Source organism: Panthera tigris, chromosome E1, assembly GCF_018350195.1.
Source record: "Panthera tigris isolate Pti1 chromosome E1, P.tigris_Pti1_mat1.1, whole genome shotgun sequence".
NCBI lineage: Eukaryota > Metazoa > Chordata > Mammalia > Carnivora > Felidae > Panthera > Panthera tigris.
The window spans coordinates 60,374,241-60,393,452 of record NC_056673.1 but is presented as its reverse complement, the minus strand read 5'-3'; the positions used below and the strand labels follow the sequence as shown (position 1 = coordinate 60,393,452).

At 54.7% G+C, this 19,212-nt stretch overlaps 1 protein-coding gene across 10 annotated transcripts in view; it reads left to right on the top strand.

Annotated features, from left to right (window-relative positions):
• Nucleotides 1–19,212, top strand: part of CCDC57 (coiled-coil domain containing 57) — a 101,733-nt gene that overhangs the window by 47,250 nt on the left and 35,271 nt on the right. For 7 of the 10 annotated variants that reach the window (XM_042967622.1, XM_042967616.1, XM_042967620.1 and 4 more), the window contains 5 exons: nt 1,527–1,630; nt 4,148–4,306; nt 8,533–8,719; nt 17,208–17,342; nt 17,600–17,691. In XM_042967622.1, coding sequence (XP_042823556.1) covers nt 1,527–1,630; nt 4,148–4,306; nt 8,533–8,719; nt 17,208–17,342; nt 17,600–17,691 — 677 coding nt within the window. Of the gene's footprint in view, nt 1–1,526; nt 1,631–4,147; nt 4,307–8,532; nt 8,720–15,554; nt 16,057–17,207; nt 17,343–17,599; nt 17,692–19,212 lie in introns of those variants that run through there. The other 3 variants (XR_006211442.1, XR_006211443.1, XM_042967623.1) reach the window with 3 other exon arrangements.

Below are 19,212 nucleotides of genomic sequence, written 5' to 3'. Positions count from 1 at the left end.
CCTCAGAGTCGCTTTGGGCTTTCAGCTTCCAGGAAGGAGAGGGACAGGGCACACGCTCATGGTCTTGTCCAAACAGCAGGCTTGCGCTGGGTTTTGAGTGTTAAATAGATTTAAAGTTCTGCAATGGACCCAACATGTGATACATCCTTGTACTAATGTTGTTTTGAGAATTAATACGTTTATGTTCGTGAGTGAGGCTGGTTTGTACTCTCTCTTATGATGCTCATTGTCAAATTTGGGGATCACGGTTATTCTGGCCTCAAATATATTGGAAGATGTTCCCTATTTCTCTGCTTTCTGAAAAAGTTTGTGTCAGACAGACGTCAATTTTTCCTGAACCATTAATAGATTTCAACTCTGAACCCCCTGGTTTAGGATTTTCCTTGTGGGAAGGTTTTAAAGGGTGAATTCAGTTTTTTTCACAGTTAAAAGATGATCCAGATTTTCTTTTTGGCATGTCGCTTTTTGATATTTTATTAGAAAATTATCCGGTTCCTCTAAGTTTTTGAAAATTTGGCATAAAATTGCCTATAGTATTGTCCTAAAAGTTTTAAAAGCCTGTAGGATCTAAAGTAATGACTGTGTTTTCATCGATTGTGTTGTTTCTGTTGACTTTTTTTTTCTTCCTTAGTCTTACCAGGAATTTATCTTTTAAAAAGCCTTTTCAAGGAGCCAGCTGCATTACACATTTATTTTCTGTTTTCTCAGTATGTAGTATTACCTTTATTCTTTCCTTTCTTCTAGTTTATTTAGTTGGCCTTCTTGTTTTTGAAATGGCTATTCAGCTCATTGACTTTTCACCCTTCTTTTCTAAAAAAAAAGCTACTATGGCCATAAATATTTTCTTAAATTTTTAAAAAATGTTTTTATCTATTTTTGAGACAGAGACAGAGCGTGAGCAGGGGAAGGACAGAGAGAGAGGGAGACACAGAATCCGAAGCAGGCTCCAGGCTCTGAGTTGTCAGCACAGAGCCTGACGCAGGGCTCGAACTCACGGACTGTGAGATCATGACCTGAGCCGAAGTCGGACGCACAACCGACTGAGCCACCCGGGCGCCCCTGGCCATAAACATTTTTAAAAGGACAGTTTTCAATCCCTTCATTAAGTTTTGGTAAGCGTTGTATTAATGATAACTCAGGCCAAAATAATTTCTTACCTCTACTGATTCTTTCTTTGACCTCTGGGTTGTAGGAACATTTTTTCTAATTCCCAGATGACTAGGAGGCTGGTGCAGACTGGCCTCTGCAGACATTAGGTGGTAAGCTTCCACTGTTTTCCTGCAAAGATCCTTGCTCTCTCGATACTAGGGTTATACGTCATCTGTCGCCAGCGCCTCTCAGTTTTTGTTGGGACCACGTGCCTTCCACTCAGTCCTAGGGGATCTTCACTTCCGGGTGGACACACGGTGACAGTAAGCGTCCCCAGCCCTGGACGGCACAGACGTCTACTCCCCAAAGAGGGCAGTTGACCGGAACCTTCCCCAAGGGAAGGAGACCTGAACCTGACGGAATCCCTCTTTCTGCAGGAGGAGCCGTGCCGGCCGATGGCACACCCATGGGTCTAGCGCTCGGGAGGCTCAGAAACAGGACACGTCTCCTGAACTTCCTGGTGGCCCGGCTCAGGCAGAAGGTATGGCCTCCCCTTTGACACTTGGGCTGGGCGGGTCTTTGGCTGGACCTCTTGGAGTCTCTGTGCCTCAGTTTCCCTCCCAGGAAGGGGTTATTGTGAGATAACATGTCCCCAGCAAGGTGCGCACAGTCAGGCCCGGTCACCGAGAGGAAAGTCCAGAGGTGCAGCGCCCACGGTGGAGCCCACGCAGGACTGCTGCCCCCTCGGGACACGCCAGAGCGCGTGGGGGGTGCCCTGGTGTGGCGGGAGACGCCTCGGAGGCCCGGCCCTTTGAGTCAGGCTGGCCGGCGCCCACTGTTTCCTGGGACGCAAGTTCTGCCCTGTCACACGTGTTGCCAGGGTCACAGCCGTGCTTTATTGCTACAGATTCATAATTTCTCTTTTTTTAGAGTTTTTTTTTTTTTTTTATCGTGGTGAAATACACATAAAGTGTACAATTTTCAAGCGTATGTTCAGTGACGTTAACTACATTCACAACGTGTATAAACATCACCACTGTCCATTCCCAGAACTTTTTCGTCATCCAAACAGAAACCGTCCCCATCGAACACTGACCCCTCATCCCTTCCCCCGGGGACGTCTGCCCTGCCTCCGGGAGCTGGACGACTCTCCCGTGAGCGGGGTCTGCGGAATCTGCCCTCGCGTGACTGGCTCATTTCCCTCGGCCTCATGTCTTCGCGGCTCACCCACGGGCAGTAGCGTAAACCAGTGCTCACGCCTTCTAGGGACGGGGTGATAAACCGCTGTGTTTCCCACACCGTCCGTCCCCCGATGGACACTTGGCTGCTCCCATGCTTGGCACTTGTGGAGAACGCTGCTGTGAACATGGTGTCCGAGCATCTGTTCAAGCCCCTGCTTTCAATTCTCTGGGGTACGTGTGTAGGAGTGGAATTGCTGGGTCGATGGTGACTCTGAAGAACCACCGAGCTGTTTTCACGAGCGGCTACACCGTTTGGTGTCCCTCTGGCTGCGCGTGAGGACTCCGGCGGCCCACGTCCTGGTTCACACCACCTATTTTCTGTCTTTTTGACTCTAGCCGATCTAGTGGGGCGAAATGATACCTCACAGTGGTTTTGATTTGCAGTTTTCCTGACGACTGATGATGCGGAGCATCTTTTCATGGAGTTATTGGCCATTTGTGTGCATTCTTTGGAAAAATGTCTCTTCAAATCCTTTGCCCATTTGTAACTGGATTGTCTTTTTGATCGTTGGGTTCGAAGAGTCCTTCGTGTACGTTGGATACTAGTCCCTTATCAGATGTCCAGTTTGTAAATTTTTCCTCCCATTTTCAGGCTTGTCTTTTCACTTTCTTGACAGCGTCCTTTGAAGCACAGGTTTTTAGTTTTTACGATTCCTGGTCTTGTCTGTGTTTTCTTCCTGCTTATGCTTCTGGTGCCGGGCCGCCCCGTCGCCTTCCGTGTGGATATGTTCTTCGTGAGGCAACGGAAAGAGGGACTTTCACATGGTCCTCGGAGTCCGTAAATACGTGAATCGCACCACCTTGCATATTCAGACGGACCTCCATACGCACGCGAGGGGAGGGGTCTCGGGACGCTCTGTCCTTGCTGCTTCCCGTTCTGCCCACTGCTGCACTTTTACACACAGGCGTGCACACACTTTACAAGCAGGAAATAAGCATTTCAAGCTTTAATGTTCTTTTGATAGAGAGCATAGGATTATTGTGAGGAAAAATGTCCACTTCAAAGTGGTTTTTGTTTCTATTTTAATTAACAGCGTCTGTCCAACGGTCACCTTCTTTGATGCGTATGTGACAAATTCAAAGAATAAGATACTCACCAGGACTTCGCTGTAGGAGTTCCTGGAATAGGAACACAATATGTTTTATCTTCCTGAGAATAAAGTGGGCAAGTCAGAGTGTAGAGAGGTGCCATTCTGTCCGTTGGTTCCTTTTTCCTTCCTTGTATCAGCAGGAGGACAGATGTTGTCCAGAGAAGCTGCCAAAGTGAGGGGCTGGGCCCGGAGCTCTGGCCAGAGACCCACTTTGGGGACCTCACGGCTGCCCTGTGGCGACCAAAGCTGCCGCGCACGCCTGGCACTCCCCTTCTTCACCTTCCGTGCACTCCTGCCTTCTGTCTGCTCCCCAGTTGTCAGTCACCTCCTCTCGACAGCCTTGGCTTCACCCCTCCCACCCCCCACCTCCCCCTCCCAGGCCCCGGATTGCCTGCAGGTGTTTGTTTCCACCTGTACTAGGCTCAGGAAGAGGGTTTTGGGCCTCTGCCTCCGCCCGGGCAGTTCCCGGCCTGGATGCTCCCCACCCAGCCTTGGAGTCCAGTGCAGGCTCCGCCACAGGTGCCCGAGTCCACCCTGCAGGGGCCGGGTGGGGCACAGGCCTGCGTGGCCACTGCGTTAAGCCAGAGAGGAGAGACTGACAAACGTGTTCCTTTCTGATCTTCGCATAGTTTCTGCTCTGCGCCTCTGCCCTTCTCCTGCTTCCCTGCCCTCTTGCCCTCTGGAGCCGGCACCCCTCCTAACGTTGCCCCTGAAACGGCCCCCCAGGTGCTGCAGAAACCCCTGGTCGCGGACACCGTCCAGCACGAGGTGGGCCAAGTGCACCTGGAGGCTTTGGAGCTGCAGAAGCAGGTGGCTGAGCTCGAGGAGCACATCGGGAGCCACTGGCGGTCACGAGCCTTGGACCAGGTGGCCCTTGCGAGGCAGGTGGGTACCCCGCCCCACCGTCCCCCTCTTCCAACTGGCCGCTCTCACAGTCGGGCCTGGTCCTCGGCAGACACGGTGCCGGAGGGGTGCAGCCCCACCTCAGGCCTCCGGGCCTTGGGACCCTCCACTTAAGGCCAGCGTAGGAAACCCGCACGCGTGAAGAGGGCTCTTCTGTTTCCCCTAAAAGGGAGTCCTTGACTCTTGCTAGGGCTTTGGGAAGCCCTGAAATGAAATGCAAATTGGGGGTTTTCCTGGTGAGGATTTCCCAGAGTGCTTGAGGCCACGGTCTCTACACGTCCCTACGTGACAGTGGGCCCCGTGTGGGTGTCACTGGGGTTCCCGTCATGGTCCCCGTCAGGCCCTCCGCAGCCAGTGCCCATCTGGCTCCATGTTTGAGGCAACGTTCCGAGCCGTGAACGCCGTCCCCGCAGATCTGACAGACCGGCCACTTTCCTTCTCACCGACGTCTGTTGGAAATGCTGTTGAGAGCGCGCATTCCTTCCTGTCTGTTACCTGGGGGGACCCGGGGTTCCCGCGGTTACCTGTGTTATATGGTGGCCCGCGATCACGACTGTACCGTGGTACCAGAGAGCGCCCAGAGCTCCGGGCGCGGTGGTATAGGGCAACAGTCCTCATGTGTGCCAAGTTCGGTCCCAGGGGCGGCACTGACGAGCATGAGTGGGACTCGGCTCCGGGACCACGTCCGTCGCCGAAGGACTGGAGGGAAGGTGGGTCCACTCCCTGCTGGCGTGGAAACGCTGGAAGCGCCTGGACGCGCCTCGGGGCGGACAGCTGTGTGAGAAACGGCCCAGAGGGGAGGCGGGACACAGAAACACCACCCGGAGGGCCAGCCCTCCTGCCATCCCGGCCACGGGCCCCCTCACCCCGTGTCCACCGTTCATCTCAGATGCTGCCCGTGCGCGGCCCCGAGGTCGGCTGCGTGGGGGTTCCCATAACACCCCTCGCCTGCTTCGCGGATCCCGCTTGCTTAGGGGGAAGAGATCCTACAAATCAGCAGCATTTAAAATCCAGATGTTTAATTCCGTGGCAGGCAGAATTCTGGGGCTGGAGCACGTGTGACCTTGGGGAGAAGTCGAGGCACAGGAAACCTAGGGCCGGTCCCGGTGCCCAGACGAGGGCCGCTCCCGGGAGCGCCAGCATCTTGGCGGCCCGGAGCCTTGAGCGCTCCCAGTGCCGAGATCCCGTTTCCGAGTGTCTCGCTCTGAGAGGAAGGAGGATAAGTGGTGGGCTCCACCACGGAGACCCGGAAACAGGGCGATGGGACAGAAGGACGCAGGCACCCAGGGGCCCTCAGGCGCTGGCCACAGAATGAGCAGGACTTGCAGCGTGGGGGCAAGGAGAGGGTGGAGGCGGGAGGCTGGTCCCCCGGATGCGGAGGGGCCGGTGCACCGGGCAGCCGTCCTGAAGCAGACAGGAGAACGAGGCTGCGACGCCGCACCCGTGACGCCTCGGTCACAAAGGGAGAGGGCAGCAGCCTGCAGACGCTGCTCCCGAGGGATGTGCCCCCATCGCGGACGCGGGGACAGACGGGTGTCCCGGGCCTCGGTCAATCCCCCCGGGCCGGGGGTCACCAGAGACAGGACAGCTGCAGGGATGAGCAGGTGCCGGGCGGGCAGTGGTCTCTGCTGCCCTTGGGGAGGGTGACTGAGCTCTGCACGGTCCCTTGTTCTGGGCCGGGGGGTGTGGGACCTGCCTCTACCCGGGAGAACGTGAGACTCGCACGGGAGCTACAAGGGCAGTGCCCTGGCGGCACCGACCCCCCCTGCTCCGTTGCCACCGGCCCCCTCACCTTACGGGTTGCTCCCTGATCCGCTGACAGTTAAGTTGGCGACATCAGGCTCCCTGACACCTGGATGCTCCAGTCCTTGCCTCCCCAAAACGGACGTTCTCTTCAAACCACGGTTTCGAACAACCGACGTTTACCCCGGATGCAACATTATGACCTGACACACAGGCCACGCGCAGACCTCGCCAACCGTCCGGTCACGTTTCTCCCGCCCTGGGCACAGAGCCCCACGTGACAGCTGTCTCCCGGGTCCCTGCAGGCTCCTGACAGGCCGGTTTTAATGCGTCGCTCGTGGCTGCGGTCTGCGGCCAGGCTGTGACCCCCGGGCGCGGCTGGCTCGGAAGCCCGGGACACCCGTCTGTCCCCGCGTCCGCGATGGGGGCACATCCCTCGGGAGCAGCGTCTGCAGGCTGCTGCCCTCTCCCTTTGTGACCGAGGCGTCACGGGTGCTGCGTCGCAGCCTCGTTCTCCTGTCTGCTTCAGGACGGCTGCCCGGTGCACCGGCCCCTCCGCATCCGGGGGACCAGCCTCCCGCCTCCACCCTCTCCTTGCCCCCACGCTGCAAGTCCTGCTCATTCTGTGGCCAGCGCCTGAGGGCCCCTGGGTGCCTGCCGACCTTCCTCCCAGTCCTAACGACCCTCCAGCCCCGAGCACAACGGGAGGGACGCTCTGGGTCCACCGGGGGGCAGTGTTGGCTGGCGGCCCTCCCTGCCGGCTCCGCCTGCAGCCTTGGCAACCCTCAGGAGAACCCGCGGGAGGGAGCCAGCCGCCCTGGCCAGCGCCCCTCTGCACCCTGGGTCGGGGCTTGCTCTGACAGCCTTCCGAAGGGCTTCTCTGTGGAACCCGGCGGCCGCTGCCCTTGGAACAGAGTCCCCACGGGGACGCCTCCCTGGCCAGGATGCTGGGAGCACACCCACGGGGCTGGCGTGAGGGGCCGCCTGGGCCCCAGCCCGCAGTCGCTCGCGAGTCCCGGAATGTGTGGTCACAGGCGTCACGTCGTGGGCGTGGGCAGAGCACAGAAAGAGATCAGAGCAGTTGGGTCAGAAACGGAACCCAGGACGGCCCCCGGCTGGGGGACAGGGCTGCAGAACCCACGACGCAGCCACGGGGGCTAGAGCTGGGCCACTTGCAAGTGTGGCCCCCCAGAACCTGGACACAGGCCCCCCCCGGTGAGGGCTCGACTCCGGGCTCTTGCAGGGGGCCACCTTGCCGGCTGCAGACCTGCTCCCGAAAGTCGGTTTTCCCTGAGGCCTCTGAGCAAGTGTCTTTTCAGGGTTGCTCTTTCCTCACGTAAAGCGGCTCAGGTGACTCCCAACACCGCGTTCCTGGGGAGGGCACGCCCTGTCCTCCCTTCCTCCGGGTCTATCCCAGCTCCTCCAGAGACCCGAGGGCCCCACTCGTGTCCTGGGCTCTCGGGAGAAGGTTGGTGAGGCCGGTGTGCCGCGAGGCTGAGAGCAGGCCCGGGTCCCGCCACTGGGGAGAGGGTGTGGATTTGGGTGCTGGGGCCTCAGTGCCTCGGGCCGTCTCCCCGCCCCGACCTCTCTTCCTGCCGAACTAGCCTGGCACCCTCCAGAGGCTTTCGGGCTGCCTGAGGAACAGTGGCCACTGGAGGGCACAGATGCCCGCCAGCCCTGGAGAGGCACACCGGGAAACGAGGCCAGGACAGAGCGTGCTGGTCTGTTCCAGGGACTCCGGGCTGCTTCCCGCTCTGGCTCCAGCATGTGTGGCTGGGACAGGGGCACAGTGCAGCTTTTCATGGGTGTAGGGAGCAGCCGTGCCTAAGTAGGCCACCTGCCTCCCTAGGGGCCTTGGACACCGGTTCCTCCTGGGCCTCTGTCTGGCTCAGAGGCAGCCCGCACACATGTTTTCCTCTTCCTCTCTCTCGTTCTCTACTCCCCGCCTCGTTCCGAACACCCCTCTGAGTGGACTGCATGCGTGTATCGGGGCCATGTGGTGACCCAGCACAGGGACCCCACAGCGCAGGGTCCAGATAGTAAGGAAGAGAGCAGAGGGAGGCCTCTGCCGGCCCCTCCACGCCAGGTGACCCCGGTGCCCATGACCTGTGCACCCAGCCTGTCACCCTGGTGCACACGCAGCCCTCGTGAGTCCCGGAGGCCGAGTGTGGGTGCCAGCTGGCTCCTCATTGTCCTTGCTGGAAAGGTACAGGCTCGGTGGGGGTCACAAGAGGCCAGAAGCAGGCCTGGTCTCCACAGTCTGTGGTCTTCGTTCACCCCACTCCTGGAAGAGGTGGCCTCCGGCATGTGGGGTCCCCGTTTCATTGTCAAGACTCGCTGGCCCTTCCTCTGTCTCATCCTGCAAGGATGTTCCCCAGGGGTGCGGGCTCTGGGGCGGCCAGCCTGCCCCTCTCCCACCTGGAGGGCTGGGCTTACAAGCTCTCTGCCTATGGCTTTGTTCACAGGTCCCTGCAGACCAAGGACCCATGGGGACCAAAGACCAGAAGCCACAGCCCCCGCAGGTGTCGTCTGTGCCCCGACTCCAGAGGAAACTGAAGGAGGCGGCCCGAGAAATCGTCCGCCTCCGCCTGGAGAAGGAGCAGCTCCTGGAGACAGGAAACAGGCTCCGAGCGGAGCTGGGCCGCGGCCCAGGTGAGCGTGGGGTTGGCGGGCCGGGGGCCTCACAGACCTGCTCTCTCCTGGCCTGCCGCCCGGAAGGGGGGAAGCTTTGCCGCCCTGCGGCGAGAACGGGCCGGGGGAGGGCCTGGCCTGGCTTCTCAGGCGGGAGAACAGAAGCCTCCCTTGTGGAGTGAAGCTGGGGTCAGGGGTCACGGGCACAGAGCAGAGCTTCACGCTGCCACGGGGTTTCCACGAACCGGTTCCTGTGGCAGCACTTGTGAGAAAAATACTGCAAAGCGGGCGGCCTTTCTGGGCCACCGTGTTCCTGGGCCGGCTGTGCTGGGCTTCTCCGAGTGACGGCCGCTGTGTCTGCACTGCGACCCGGGCCCAGCTGCCTACAGGTGTCTGAGAGGGTGCTGGGTTCCGAGACCGACAGGCAGTGCTGAAACCGGGCTGGAAAGAGACGTGCCCTTGTTCCAGCCTGCGGCACGGGCCCCGGCAGCCACTGTGAGTTCTGTGAGCTCACAGAACCCCGGGGCTTCGCTTGCAGCCGGTGAGACTCAGACTGATACCGCTTTGGCGAGAATTTATTAGACGTGGGTTCACTGCAGGACTTCATTTATGGTAGTGGCATTTCATAAGCCACAGCGTACAGGATAAGGTCTCTGAACAAACCAGTAAGGAAATCATATGCTCCGAGCCAATGATAGACTAACGGCACGTCGTTCCAGGCGAGGGAAGACGGCCGGCATGGCCCAGATTTAGCTGCCAGCCCATAAAGTGCCACCATAGAGTGGTACCTGGTGGCCCATAGCACTCTGCTCTCTCCTGGACCCGTGGCTGTCCTCGTTTTCTGAGGCCTTCATGTGAGCAGTGGTGCGACATTCAGTCCACGCTGCCCTCTCCCCATCGTCTGTGCACATATTACCTACGCTCATCTTTGCAGCAACCCTAAGCATGGAGAAAGGCTTCCCTAAACAAGGATAAAAAGTAAACTACCCCATAGGCGGGGGAAGGCAAAGATCAACCGCTGTGACGGTACATTTAAACGTCTCTAGGGAAAAGACGCAGCGAACACAGACAAAGGGAGATGTTTTCGACGTGTCTGACGGGTGGAAAGGATCGATCCCTAAAACAGGTGTCTACAGATCACACGCAAGGGCCCAGATGGCCAGTCCCAGGAGAAGTGCACGTAGCTGATGAGGGTGCGGGTGACACGTGGCCTCAGGAGTCTGAGGAAGCCACTGAAGTCAGCATTGAGTCCGAACCTCAGATCGAGCAGTGTCACTTGGCAGTGAGGAGCATGGGGCACGTGCGTGTCGGTGGGGGTCTTCGTCGTTGAAGCCTTTTGGACAACTTGACTGCGTCTGTCTCTTTCTACGATTCTGCCCTTTGAATCGGCAATCCTTCTCTTAAAAATCTAATTAAAAGATACTTCACGGGGGAAAAGGATGTATGTGCAGGAAATTCTCGGCAGCACTTTCGCTGTGGTGAGAAAGTAATTGGGAACAGGGCAGACCCCGGAGTCCAGAGCTTGGGGCGCTGCTGGGCTCCCTGCAGGTCACCCCCACAAGGTGCTGCCTCCACCCGCAATCGAACCAGGTGGGGCGGAGAGCTGGCTTTTCCGCCGTTCGACTCCAGTCCTTTGCGGGTGATACTTTGGCAAATACAACAAAAAGGTGGCGGTGCCAGGTCACCCCCAAAGCTCCTCACGCTTATTCTCATCGTGGGTCCGGTGTCGTCTGTGCACCACCGGGCCAACTGACCCCTCTTGGGCAGATGCCGCCTGGACAAGCCGTTTGCGGACAGAAGCCACCGCCGGAGAGCGTGTCTGTGTCAGCAGGCGGGCACACGGAAGACGGTGTGTGCGCGTGCGTGTGACTGTGCACGCACATAGACGGAGGGCTGCGAAGAAGCGTATCCGTTTCTCCGCGGTTTGGGGAGGAAGCTACCGAATGAGATTTTGGGAGTTTTCTCTGAATACTTCTGTATTGTTTGCAATCTGCAGCTATACCAAACGCTCTCAGTTTGCTTCCTTCTGGGAAGGCCATCTTCCCCCAAACCATGCGGGTGGTGGGGTTTCTGCTCTCCCACAGGGGTGCTTGGACCTCATGGCAAAGGCTTTAGGCGAGACTGGTCTGTCTGCATTTATTTTACAGAGATGATTTATCTGGTGCGTAAATACAGGTGGCGTGTAAACCAACTGTGACAAAAATGTCTTATCATCGTTTAACAGCATGAATAACACAAGACAGTCCAGCCTAGGTGGCATCATCTGTCTCCCGTGGTTTCCAGGCGCTTTTCCGGGCGCCTCTGCAGACCACCCCACCCCCTCGGCCCCGCCTGCACCCGCCCCGGGGCGTGTCCTCCCTCAGCTGCCTGTGGCAAGCACCCCGTCCCGTCCCCGTCCCCGTCCCCGTCCCCGTCCCCGTCCCCGTCCCTGCAGCCCGGGGCTCCTCGAGGGGTCGTCTGCAAGAATCTTCACATCCAGTGCTGTTGTAAAGACTTTGCTTTGGGGGCAGTTGCAGGATCGCAGCAAAACTGCCGGGAAGGTCCAGAGCTTGTCCGCGTGCCCGCCCCTCGCGCACAGCCTGCCCACGTACCCGCCACGGTGCTGTCGGAAGCCTCGTGCAGGGACGTTTCGCCTGCTCGTCCCTCCCCCACCCCGGCAGCCCTGGATCCTTGTCCTGTCCCCACAGCTCTGCCTTTTCCCAGGGTGCCTGGCACTTGGAGTCACACAGCCTGGAGCCTTTCATACCTGACCTTTTCCCCTGAGTTCTTGTGTGTTCTGATTATAAAAAGGCTGTTTGCTCATTGCAAAGATGTAAGTGTGTGCAGGGAGGTGTTAATTCCTACAGGAAAGCACAGATTACTGACCTGAGCAAACCCGCGGCCCGGAGACGATGCCGGGCGCCTGTCCGTCCATCACGGTGTGAGTGTGCAAGCCCCCACACGGCCCCACGCTGGAGCGCGTGCCACGCGAGCTCTGGACCGGCCCTCTCAGGGCGTGTGGGGCCCGGACGGCCGAGCCCACCTCCAGCCAAAGCGGGTCTTGTGCGTTCCCAACAGTGAATGAAAGCGCTTGTCCGACCACAGCCTCGCAAGACGCCGTGCTCGTTCGGAGCTGTTTGTGCCTGTCCACTCAGGGAAAACGCATCGTCGTTTAACTCGGATTTCCAGTGTGTGCGTGTGTGCTGCCAGTGCGTGATGCCTCATCATGTCGTTTTCCTGCTGAACTTGTTGTTCGTCCAGAAGTGATTTGCTAAAAAAAAAAGGACAGGGGCGCCTGGGGGCTCCGTTGGTTAAGCATCTGGACTTCAGCTCAGGTCGTGATTTCACAGTCCGTTGAGTTCGAGCCCCGCGTCGGGCTCTGTGCTGGCAGCTCAGAGCCTGGAGCCTGCTGTGGATTCTGTGTCTCCTTCTCTCTTTGCCCCTCTCCCATTTGCACATGTGCTCTCTTTCTCCCTCTCTCAAAAATAAACATTTGGGGCGCCCGGGTGGCTCAGTCGGTTAAGCGTCTGGACTTCGGTTCGGGTCGTGATCTCATGGTTAGTGGAATCGAGTCTGCGTCGGGCTCTGTGCTGACAGCTCAGAGCCTGGAGCCTGCTTGGGATTCTCAAAAATAAATAAAAACACTTGGAAAAAGTTTAAAAAAGGACAAATGAGGCTTTCGTTGGCCTGCTGACCCCACACTGTTTAGCAGGTACACGTGAGTAAATAGTTCCTCACCTTTCTTTGTCGTAATTCCATGCACGTTTAAAAGCCTGTTGTAAACAGAAGCGGTGATCTTCTGTTGTTTTGCCTCCGCCTGCCAGGGCCTCCTTGACGCCTGTGGCCACACCTTCCTGGAGCCTCTCCCTGGCGGCCCACATTTTGTTTTGAACCAGGGTCTAGAATGATGGCTTGGCTGGAGAAAGAATTCCATGTCGGCATTTTCTTATAACCTTTCCAAAGCGGGTGTTTCTCTGTCTTTGAAGAAGTTGGCCCTTGGCCGGTGAAGCCCCTTCCTTGGGGGGTTGGGGGGGGGGGTGTCCCTGTTCCCTCTGGCTGCTCTTCTCCTGTGACGCCAGCCTGGGTCTGAGCGGGAGTGGGCGGGTGTTACTTTAACCTGCTCAGGAATGGGATTGTTTTTTTTAATCTTAAGACTTGTGGTTTGTTGGTTTTTCCCATTCTTTGAAATTTTTAGCCATTGTTTCTTTAAATGTTCTTCCCTTCTTTCTAATCTCTTCTGGAGATCTCATTAGACCTGCTGGGAATCTCTCTCCTCTCCCCCCGCCCCCCTCTTTCCCTCCTGCTTTCTCCCTCAGTCTCTCGCCCATGTTGTCTCTTTCCCTCTCCATCTCTCTCCCTCTCTTCCCCCTCCCTCTCTCCATTCATCTCTCTCTCTCTGTCCCTCTCCCTCCCTCTTTCTCTCTCCCTTCCCCCTCTTTCTCTATCTCTCCCTCTTCCCCTCCCCCTCCCTCCCTCCCTCCCTCCCTCCCGCCAGTGGATGGATTCCTGTGTCTTTTTTTTTTTTTAATTTTTTTTAATGTTTATTTATTTTTGAGAGAGACAGAGACAGAATGCAAGTGGGTTAGGGACAGAGAGAGAGGGAGACACAGGGCCCACCCAGGCGCCCCGGATTCCTGTGTCTTTGCAAGTTTGCATTTCACGTTTCTTCATTCCTTCCTTTGGGTTTGTTTGATTCTTTTCCCGATTTCTTTAACATGTACTTGATTCTTTTTAGTGATTGCATTTTTTAAGGTGTGAATCTTCCATCTGGGTGTTGCTTTTGCCACGTTGCAAAGGTTTTGAGGGATAGCGTTGTCAGTTTGATTAATGTCCACATACTCTGCCATTATGGACTCAGGTCTTCTGTTTCATTCACGTTGTTTAGGAGAGTTTCAGGATTTTTTAGTCATTTTCAAACGTGTTGAATTTTACTTCTGAACCTGTTCCTTTAGCAGCCTTATCATACCAACTTATTAACGTTCTTTCTAAATATATGTGTAGTTGCCAAGAACCACGATTTTTGTGTTAAAATCTTGCCCGATTCTCCTTCCCTTCCTCACCGTGTGCGCCGTCCATTCTCCCGCCGCGTCACTCGGCGTGAAATATCCAGACGGTCACAGGTCCTGCCGGTCAGGTTGTGCAGTCTCCTTTCTGATGTTCAGCGCCATCGGGGGCAGAAAAAATGACGTTTTTAATCAGGTGTTTGGAAGGGTCGTTTCCAGAAGGAGGCAAAATATGGCTCTTGGACACCTATGAAAAAAGATACAGATTTGGGGCTTTCTTGTCATTCAGCAGTGACAGCCAGCTCCCAGGAGAGGGCCAGTCACGAGTTGCAGAATGAAGACACTGAATTGCGAGTGGAGCTGGATCTGGTTCTTCTTCTTCTTCTTTTTTTAACGTTTGTTTATTTTTGAGAGAGGGAGAGAGACAGCGAGAGCAGGGGGCGGGGGTGCAGAGAGAGAGGGAGACACAGAATCCGAAGCAGGCTCCAGGCTCCCAGCTGTCAGCACAGAGCCCGACGGGGGGCTCGAACCCACGAACCGTGAGATCGTGACCCGAGCCGAAGTCGGACGCTCAACCGACTGAGCCCCCCAGGCACCCCCGGATCTGGTTTTTCTAAGGGGAGGGGCTGTCAGGGAAACCGTGGGTTGACCTCGTAAACTGCAAGCACGCCTCCACTTGCAGGTCTGTGGGGCAGGAGGCGGGCCGTGGGGGCCGAGGCCTTGCTGCACTCAGAGCGGTTTCCACCCCAGAGCATATGTTTTCTTACCGTTTTTCTGCTTTGGATAAAACATAAGCTCAAACAAGGATGATTCGTGATCATAAGCAAGGCTGGTTGGTCACTTGGCGGGATTATTTCCATAGGTGTAGCAAGAATGTTAATACACCGAGCCGGCTTTCCTGAGTTCACTTTGCTAGAAGTTTCCATCAGGAGTCCAGATTGGACTTTTTACAAAGTCCAATCGTTTGTTGTTCTGATGAGGCCAGGAAGCCAGTAACGCACTGGTGTCATCTGCTAAATGATTTTGAGCAAATTCCTTTTATCCCAAGGTTTCAGAACTACCCTGAGGCTCCACGGCCTGCTGGAGGTGACCTTCCCAGCTCTTTGCCAGCTGTGTGCCTCGGCTCCTTAAGTCAACCAGAGTAACTTCTGGTGACCGGTCCTGACAACTAAGTGAGCATCACGCTCAAATCTGGCCCGCACCGCCCGTGTTTCCAGTCAAGTCCCGGTAAAACGGAGCACCGATTCTCAGGGCACCGGTGCAAGTAAAGAACTGTGTTGCAGGAGGGTGTTAAGAAACAAAATTCAAGCGGGTGAATTGGTAGATCTAACTGCCTTTGTTGAGCGATTCAGGACTCAGGCAGCATGCCATGCAGCAAGTAGAGGGAGCTCAGAGGGGCTGCACAGAGTGGAAGGTTCTTACAGGAAGGACAGTGGGGGCAAGAGGTACATTAGCAAAAGAAAAGGATTGTTTGCAGCAAGATCAGCTTCCCTACCTGTAAGGGCCGGGGTCCTTTGGGGTTGGGGAGGACCCAGTGGCAGACTCTACTGACTACAGGGCTCCTGACAACCGGTTAAAGCTGCATTTCTGGGGGAGGTTGCAGCTAGGTCAGGCACAAAGCCCTGGTTTGGGCCTGTGATTTGCTTTTGAACAAAAAAAAGAAGACTGGGGCGCCCGGGAGCTCAGTAGGTTGAGCGTCCGGCTCTTGGTTTCAGCTCAGGTCATGATCTCATGGTTTGTGAGTTTGAGCCCCGCTTTGGGCTCTGTGCTGACAGCAGGAGCCTGCTTGGGACTGACTCTCTCTCTCTCTCTCTCTCTCTCTCTCTCTGCTCCTCCCTTGCTCTCTCTCTCAAAACAAATAAACTTAAAAAAAGAAAAAAGTAAGAAGACTCAACAAGAGTATCTGAGTTCTGAAGGACTTAGGGAGAGAAGAAGATGCCACGTAGAGATGTTTCACATCAGCTCACAAAAGCGGAGACCCCTGAAGCCTTACAGACTGCGGCTGGCTAAGAGGAGGGAGAACGGGCCCTGTCTAGAGCTAGGACGTCGAACGTGAAAGCGACGTATCCAGAGAAGAGCTGCCATCGCCCCTGCCCATCCCTTCCGTCCTCGGTGACCAATTCTTGATCCGTTGGATTTTGGTTCCAGGTCAGAAGAGTCCACGTTCTTCTCGACCGGAGCTCTGGAAATCCTGCCTCACGCAACTGGGAGCATCTCAGAGTGGGCCAGGCACCGCCAGCAGAAGCCTGTGCCCAAAGTACAGCGGGCCCCTCGGCCCCAGGGGGTGCCCGAAACGGCAGACAGTACCGAACACTACGCATTCCACGTTTTTTCCTAGACGTACGCGCCCACGATAACGTTTATAAGTTAAGCGCGGTAAGAGACTAGGATGATAGCTAATAAGAAAATAGAGCAATTAGAGCCATATGTTGTAAATAAAGTCCTGTGACTGTGGTCTCAGCACAGCCTTACCGAGCTGTCTCCCCTTTCCTGTGATGCCGTGAGACAGAAATGCCTGCGTGAGGAGACGGAGGAGGTGGACGCTGTGGGTGTGTGACAGACAGTAGGTCAGGAGGGGGACCGTGGGTCTCCAGACGCGCTGACAGCGAATGACTGGGGGCGCCTGTGGCTGAGACCGCGGCCGAGACCCATGCAGCCTTTCCACAGGCTCGTGGATGGTCCTCCCGACGACAGGCACGCTGGCCTCGCTCTAGAGATTTCCCTCTTGTCTCGTTTTTCTCCTCTTCTCTCTTATCGAAGTGCAACTTTTCGCACAGTGACCGCACCGCCTTACTTTTCCAGTGGCAGTTTGCATGGGTTCCGACTTCTCCACATCCTGGGCACCACTGACTTCCCGTCTTGTCCGTTCTGTCCGTCCTGATGAGTGAGAAGCCGTAGCTCACTGTGGTTTAGAGTCCGCGTTTCCCTGGCGACTAACGACGCGGACCATCTCTGCAGGGGCCCGTCGGCCATTCGTGGGTCTTCGGATTCCATAGCTTTTAAGCTCCGGGTTTAAAATCTAAAGAAAACAAGTTCACTTCCGGATTCTGTCCTTCCCATGTGCTTTTATCTCCTGGAGGAAGCTGACGGAGTATTCTGGGACCCATTGCTGGAGCTCCACGGTGACAGGGCTGGTTCGTTGAGTACCTAGATGCTAATAACATGCAATATATTCACCACCATCTTCAGATGGATGGATAATAAGCTTTTTCAAAATTTCTGTTTCAGTTTCTAATACAGTAAACATCAGTGTTTACAACTCACACACACCCCAAAACCTCGGAGTCCTCACTAAGCTTGTGTTTAGCCACGATGATTTGTTATTCCGACAAACCTTATTTCAACAGTAGTTGTATCTTGGAGTATTTCCTAGATTTTTAGGTAACTTAACCCAAGTTGAGTTAACGAATGGGTATTCTTTGGCGACCCGGATCATTTCTGAGTAAGACAGGATGCTTGCAAGATGACAGGCGGAATCTTTGAGTTTATTCATTTAACCTCCTGCTGCTTGCTTTTCTGTGCTGCAGAGAGAGTGCTCGTTGGGACGGTCAGTGAAGGTGTTGATCTCTGCTTTGAGAAGCCGTGTCAGGCCACACGCAGCTGCGGGACGTCTTGTGTGCGCGTCACCCCCCACCGCGTGCTGCAGGAGAGAAGTGACTGGGGTAGGGGAGGAACGCGGTGTTCTTCTCGGGGTTTGTGTTTGGCATGAGGGAGACCCAGAAATGAGGTGCACGCAGAAAGCAAACCCTGCTGGTGCGTGGCTGGCTCAGTCAGTGGAGCATGTGACTCTTGATCTCCGGGTGCGAGTTTAAGCCCCATGTTGGGCATAGAGCTTACTTTAAAATAAAAAGGTGAAAAAGAAGGAGAAGGAGAAATAATAAGAAAGCCAATCCTTTTCCTCTCCTTGTTCTTGTTCTAGGGAAACCACCTAATCAACCCCTGCCCACTCCTGAGGCCTGGAACCAGAGCGAAGCACCTTTGGGACAGGTGAAGCCCCACTCTGCAGCTCAGGTAATACTTACTCCTGTATCTAAGAACAGCATTTTCGGGGCGCCTGGGTGGCTCAGTCGGTTAAGCGTCCGACTTCGGCTCAGGTCACAATCTCGCGGTATGTGACTTCGAGCCCCGCGTCGGGCTCTGTGCTGACTGCTCAGAGCCCGGAGCCTGTTTCGGATTCTGTGTCTCCCTCTCTCTCCGACCCTCCCCCGTTCATGCTCTGTCTCTCTCTGTCTCAAAAATAAATAAACGTTAAAAAAAATTTTTTTTTAAATTACATCTTTTAAAAGTTTTTTTATATCCTTAGTGGTATTAAAATTTGTAATCTGTTTATTGGCCATTTGTATGTCTTCTTTTGTGGGTTATTTATACACGTATTTTGTTAATTTTTCTACTTGTATGTCTGTGTTTGTCCATTTTTGTTTTGAGAGAGAGAGAGAGAGAGAGAGAGAGAGAGAGAGAATATCCCAAGCAGGCTCCCAGCTCAGAGCCCGACTCAGGGCTCGATCTCACAACCATGGGATCACGACCTGAGCTAAAATCAAGAGTTGAGCCACCCAGGCATCCTTGTGCTTGTTAGTTCTTAAGAGGTTTTCATACACGACGGAACTGCTGCTTGTCTATTATAAACCTTTGTCATATGCCTTGACGTTTTCTTTCTTTTTTTTTTAATCCACAGAGAACTTTCTTTAGTGAGCTCCACCAGTGTACTTTAATGGTTTATTTCACTGGTTTTTGGCTTAGAGTGTTTTTGTCTATTTTGAGTTTGGGTAAATATCCACCCATTTCTTCTGGCTGTTCTGTCTCACAAATTATCATGACACCCATAAGTAATTACCCTCCTTTTTCTCACTGACTTCGAACTGATATTTTTATCATGTGCTAAACATCTCAACTCTTGTGTATTTTTTAAGTTAATGTTTTATTTTGAAATGATTTCAAATTTACACAAAGTTGTAAAAATAACACATATACCCTTCACCTAGATTCACCAGTTGTTAACTCATTACTACATTTGGTTTGTCATTCTTTCTGTTCCTTCCCTCTGCCTCCCCCGCGTTTTAGATGGATGGATGGATAGATAGATGATAGATGGATGGATGATAGATGGATGGATAGATGATAGATAGATGTTAGATGGATAGATAGATGATGGATGGATGGATAGATGATAGGTGGGTGGATGGATAGATGGATGGGTAGATAATGGATAGATGATGGATAGATACGTGATATCGATGTTAGATGGATAGATAGATAATAGATAGATAGATGATAGATAGATGTTGGATGGATGGATGGATAAAGAGATATAGTTGGAGGAAAGGTAGAGAGAGACACACAGAGTCAGACAGCTTTGCTCCTGGACCAGCTAAGAATAAGCCCCTTCAGGTCTGAAAACAAAGATACCTTCTGACATTATGAAAATTAGGAAACAACATTAGTACAATCCATGGGGTGCCTGGGTGGCTCAGTTGGTTGAGCGTCCAACTCTTGATTTTGGCTCAAGTGATGGTCCCAGCCAGGGTCATGGGA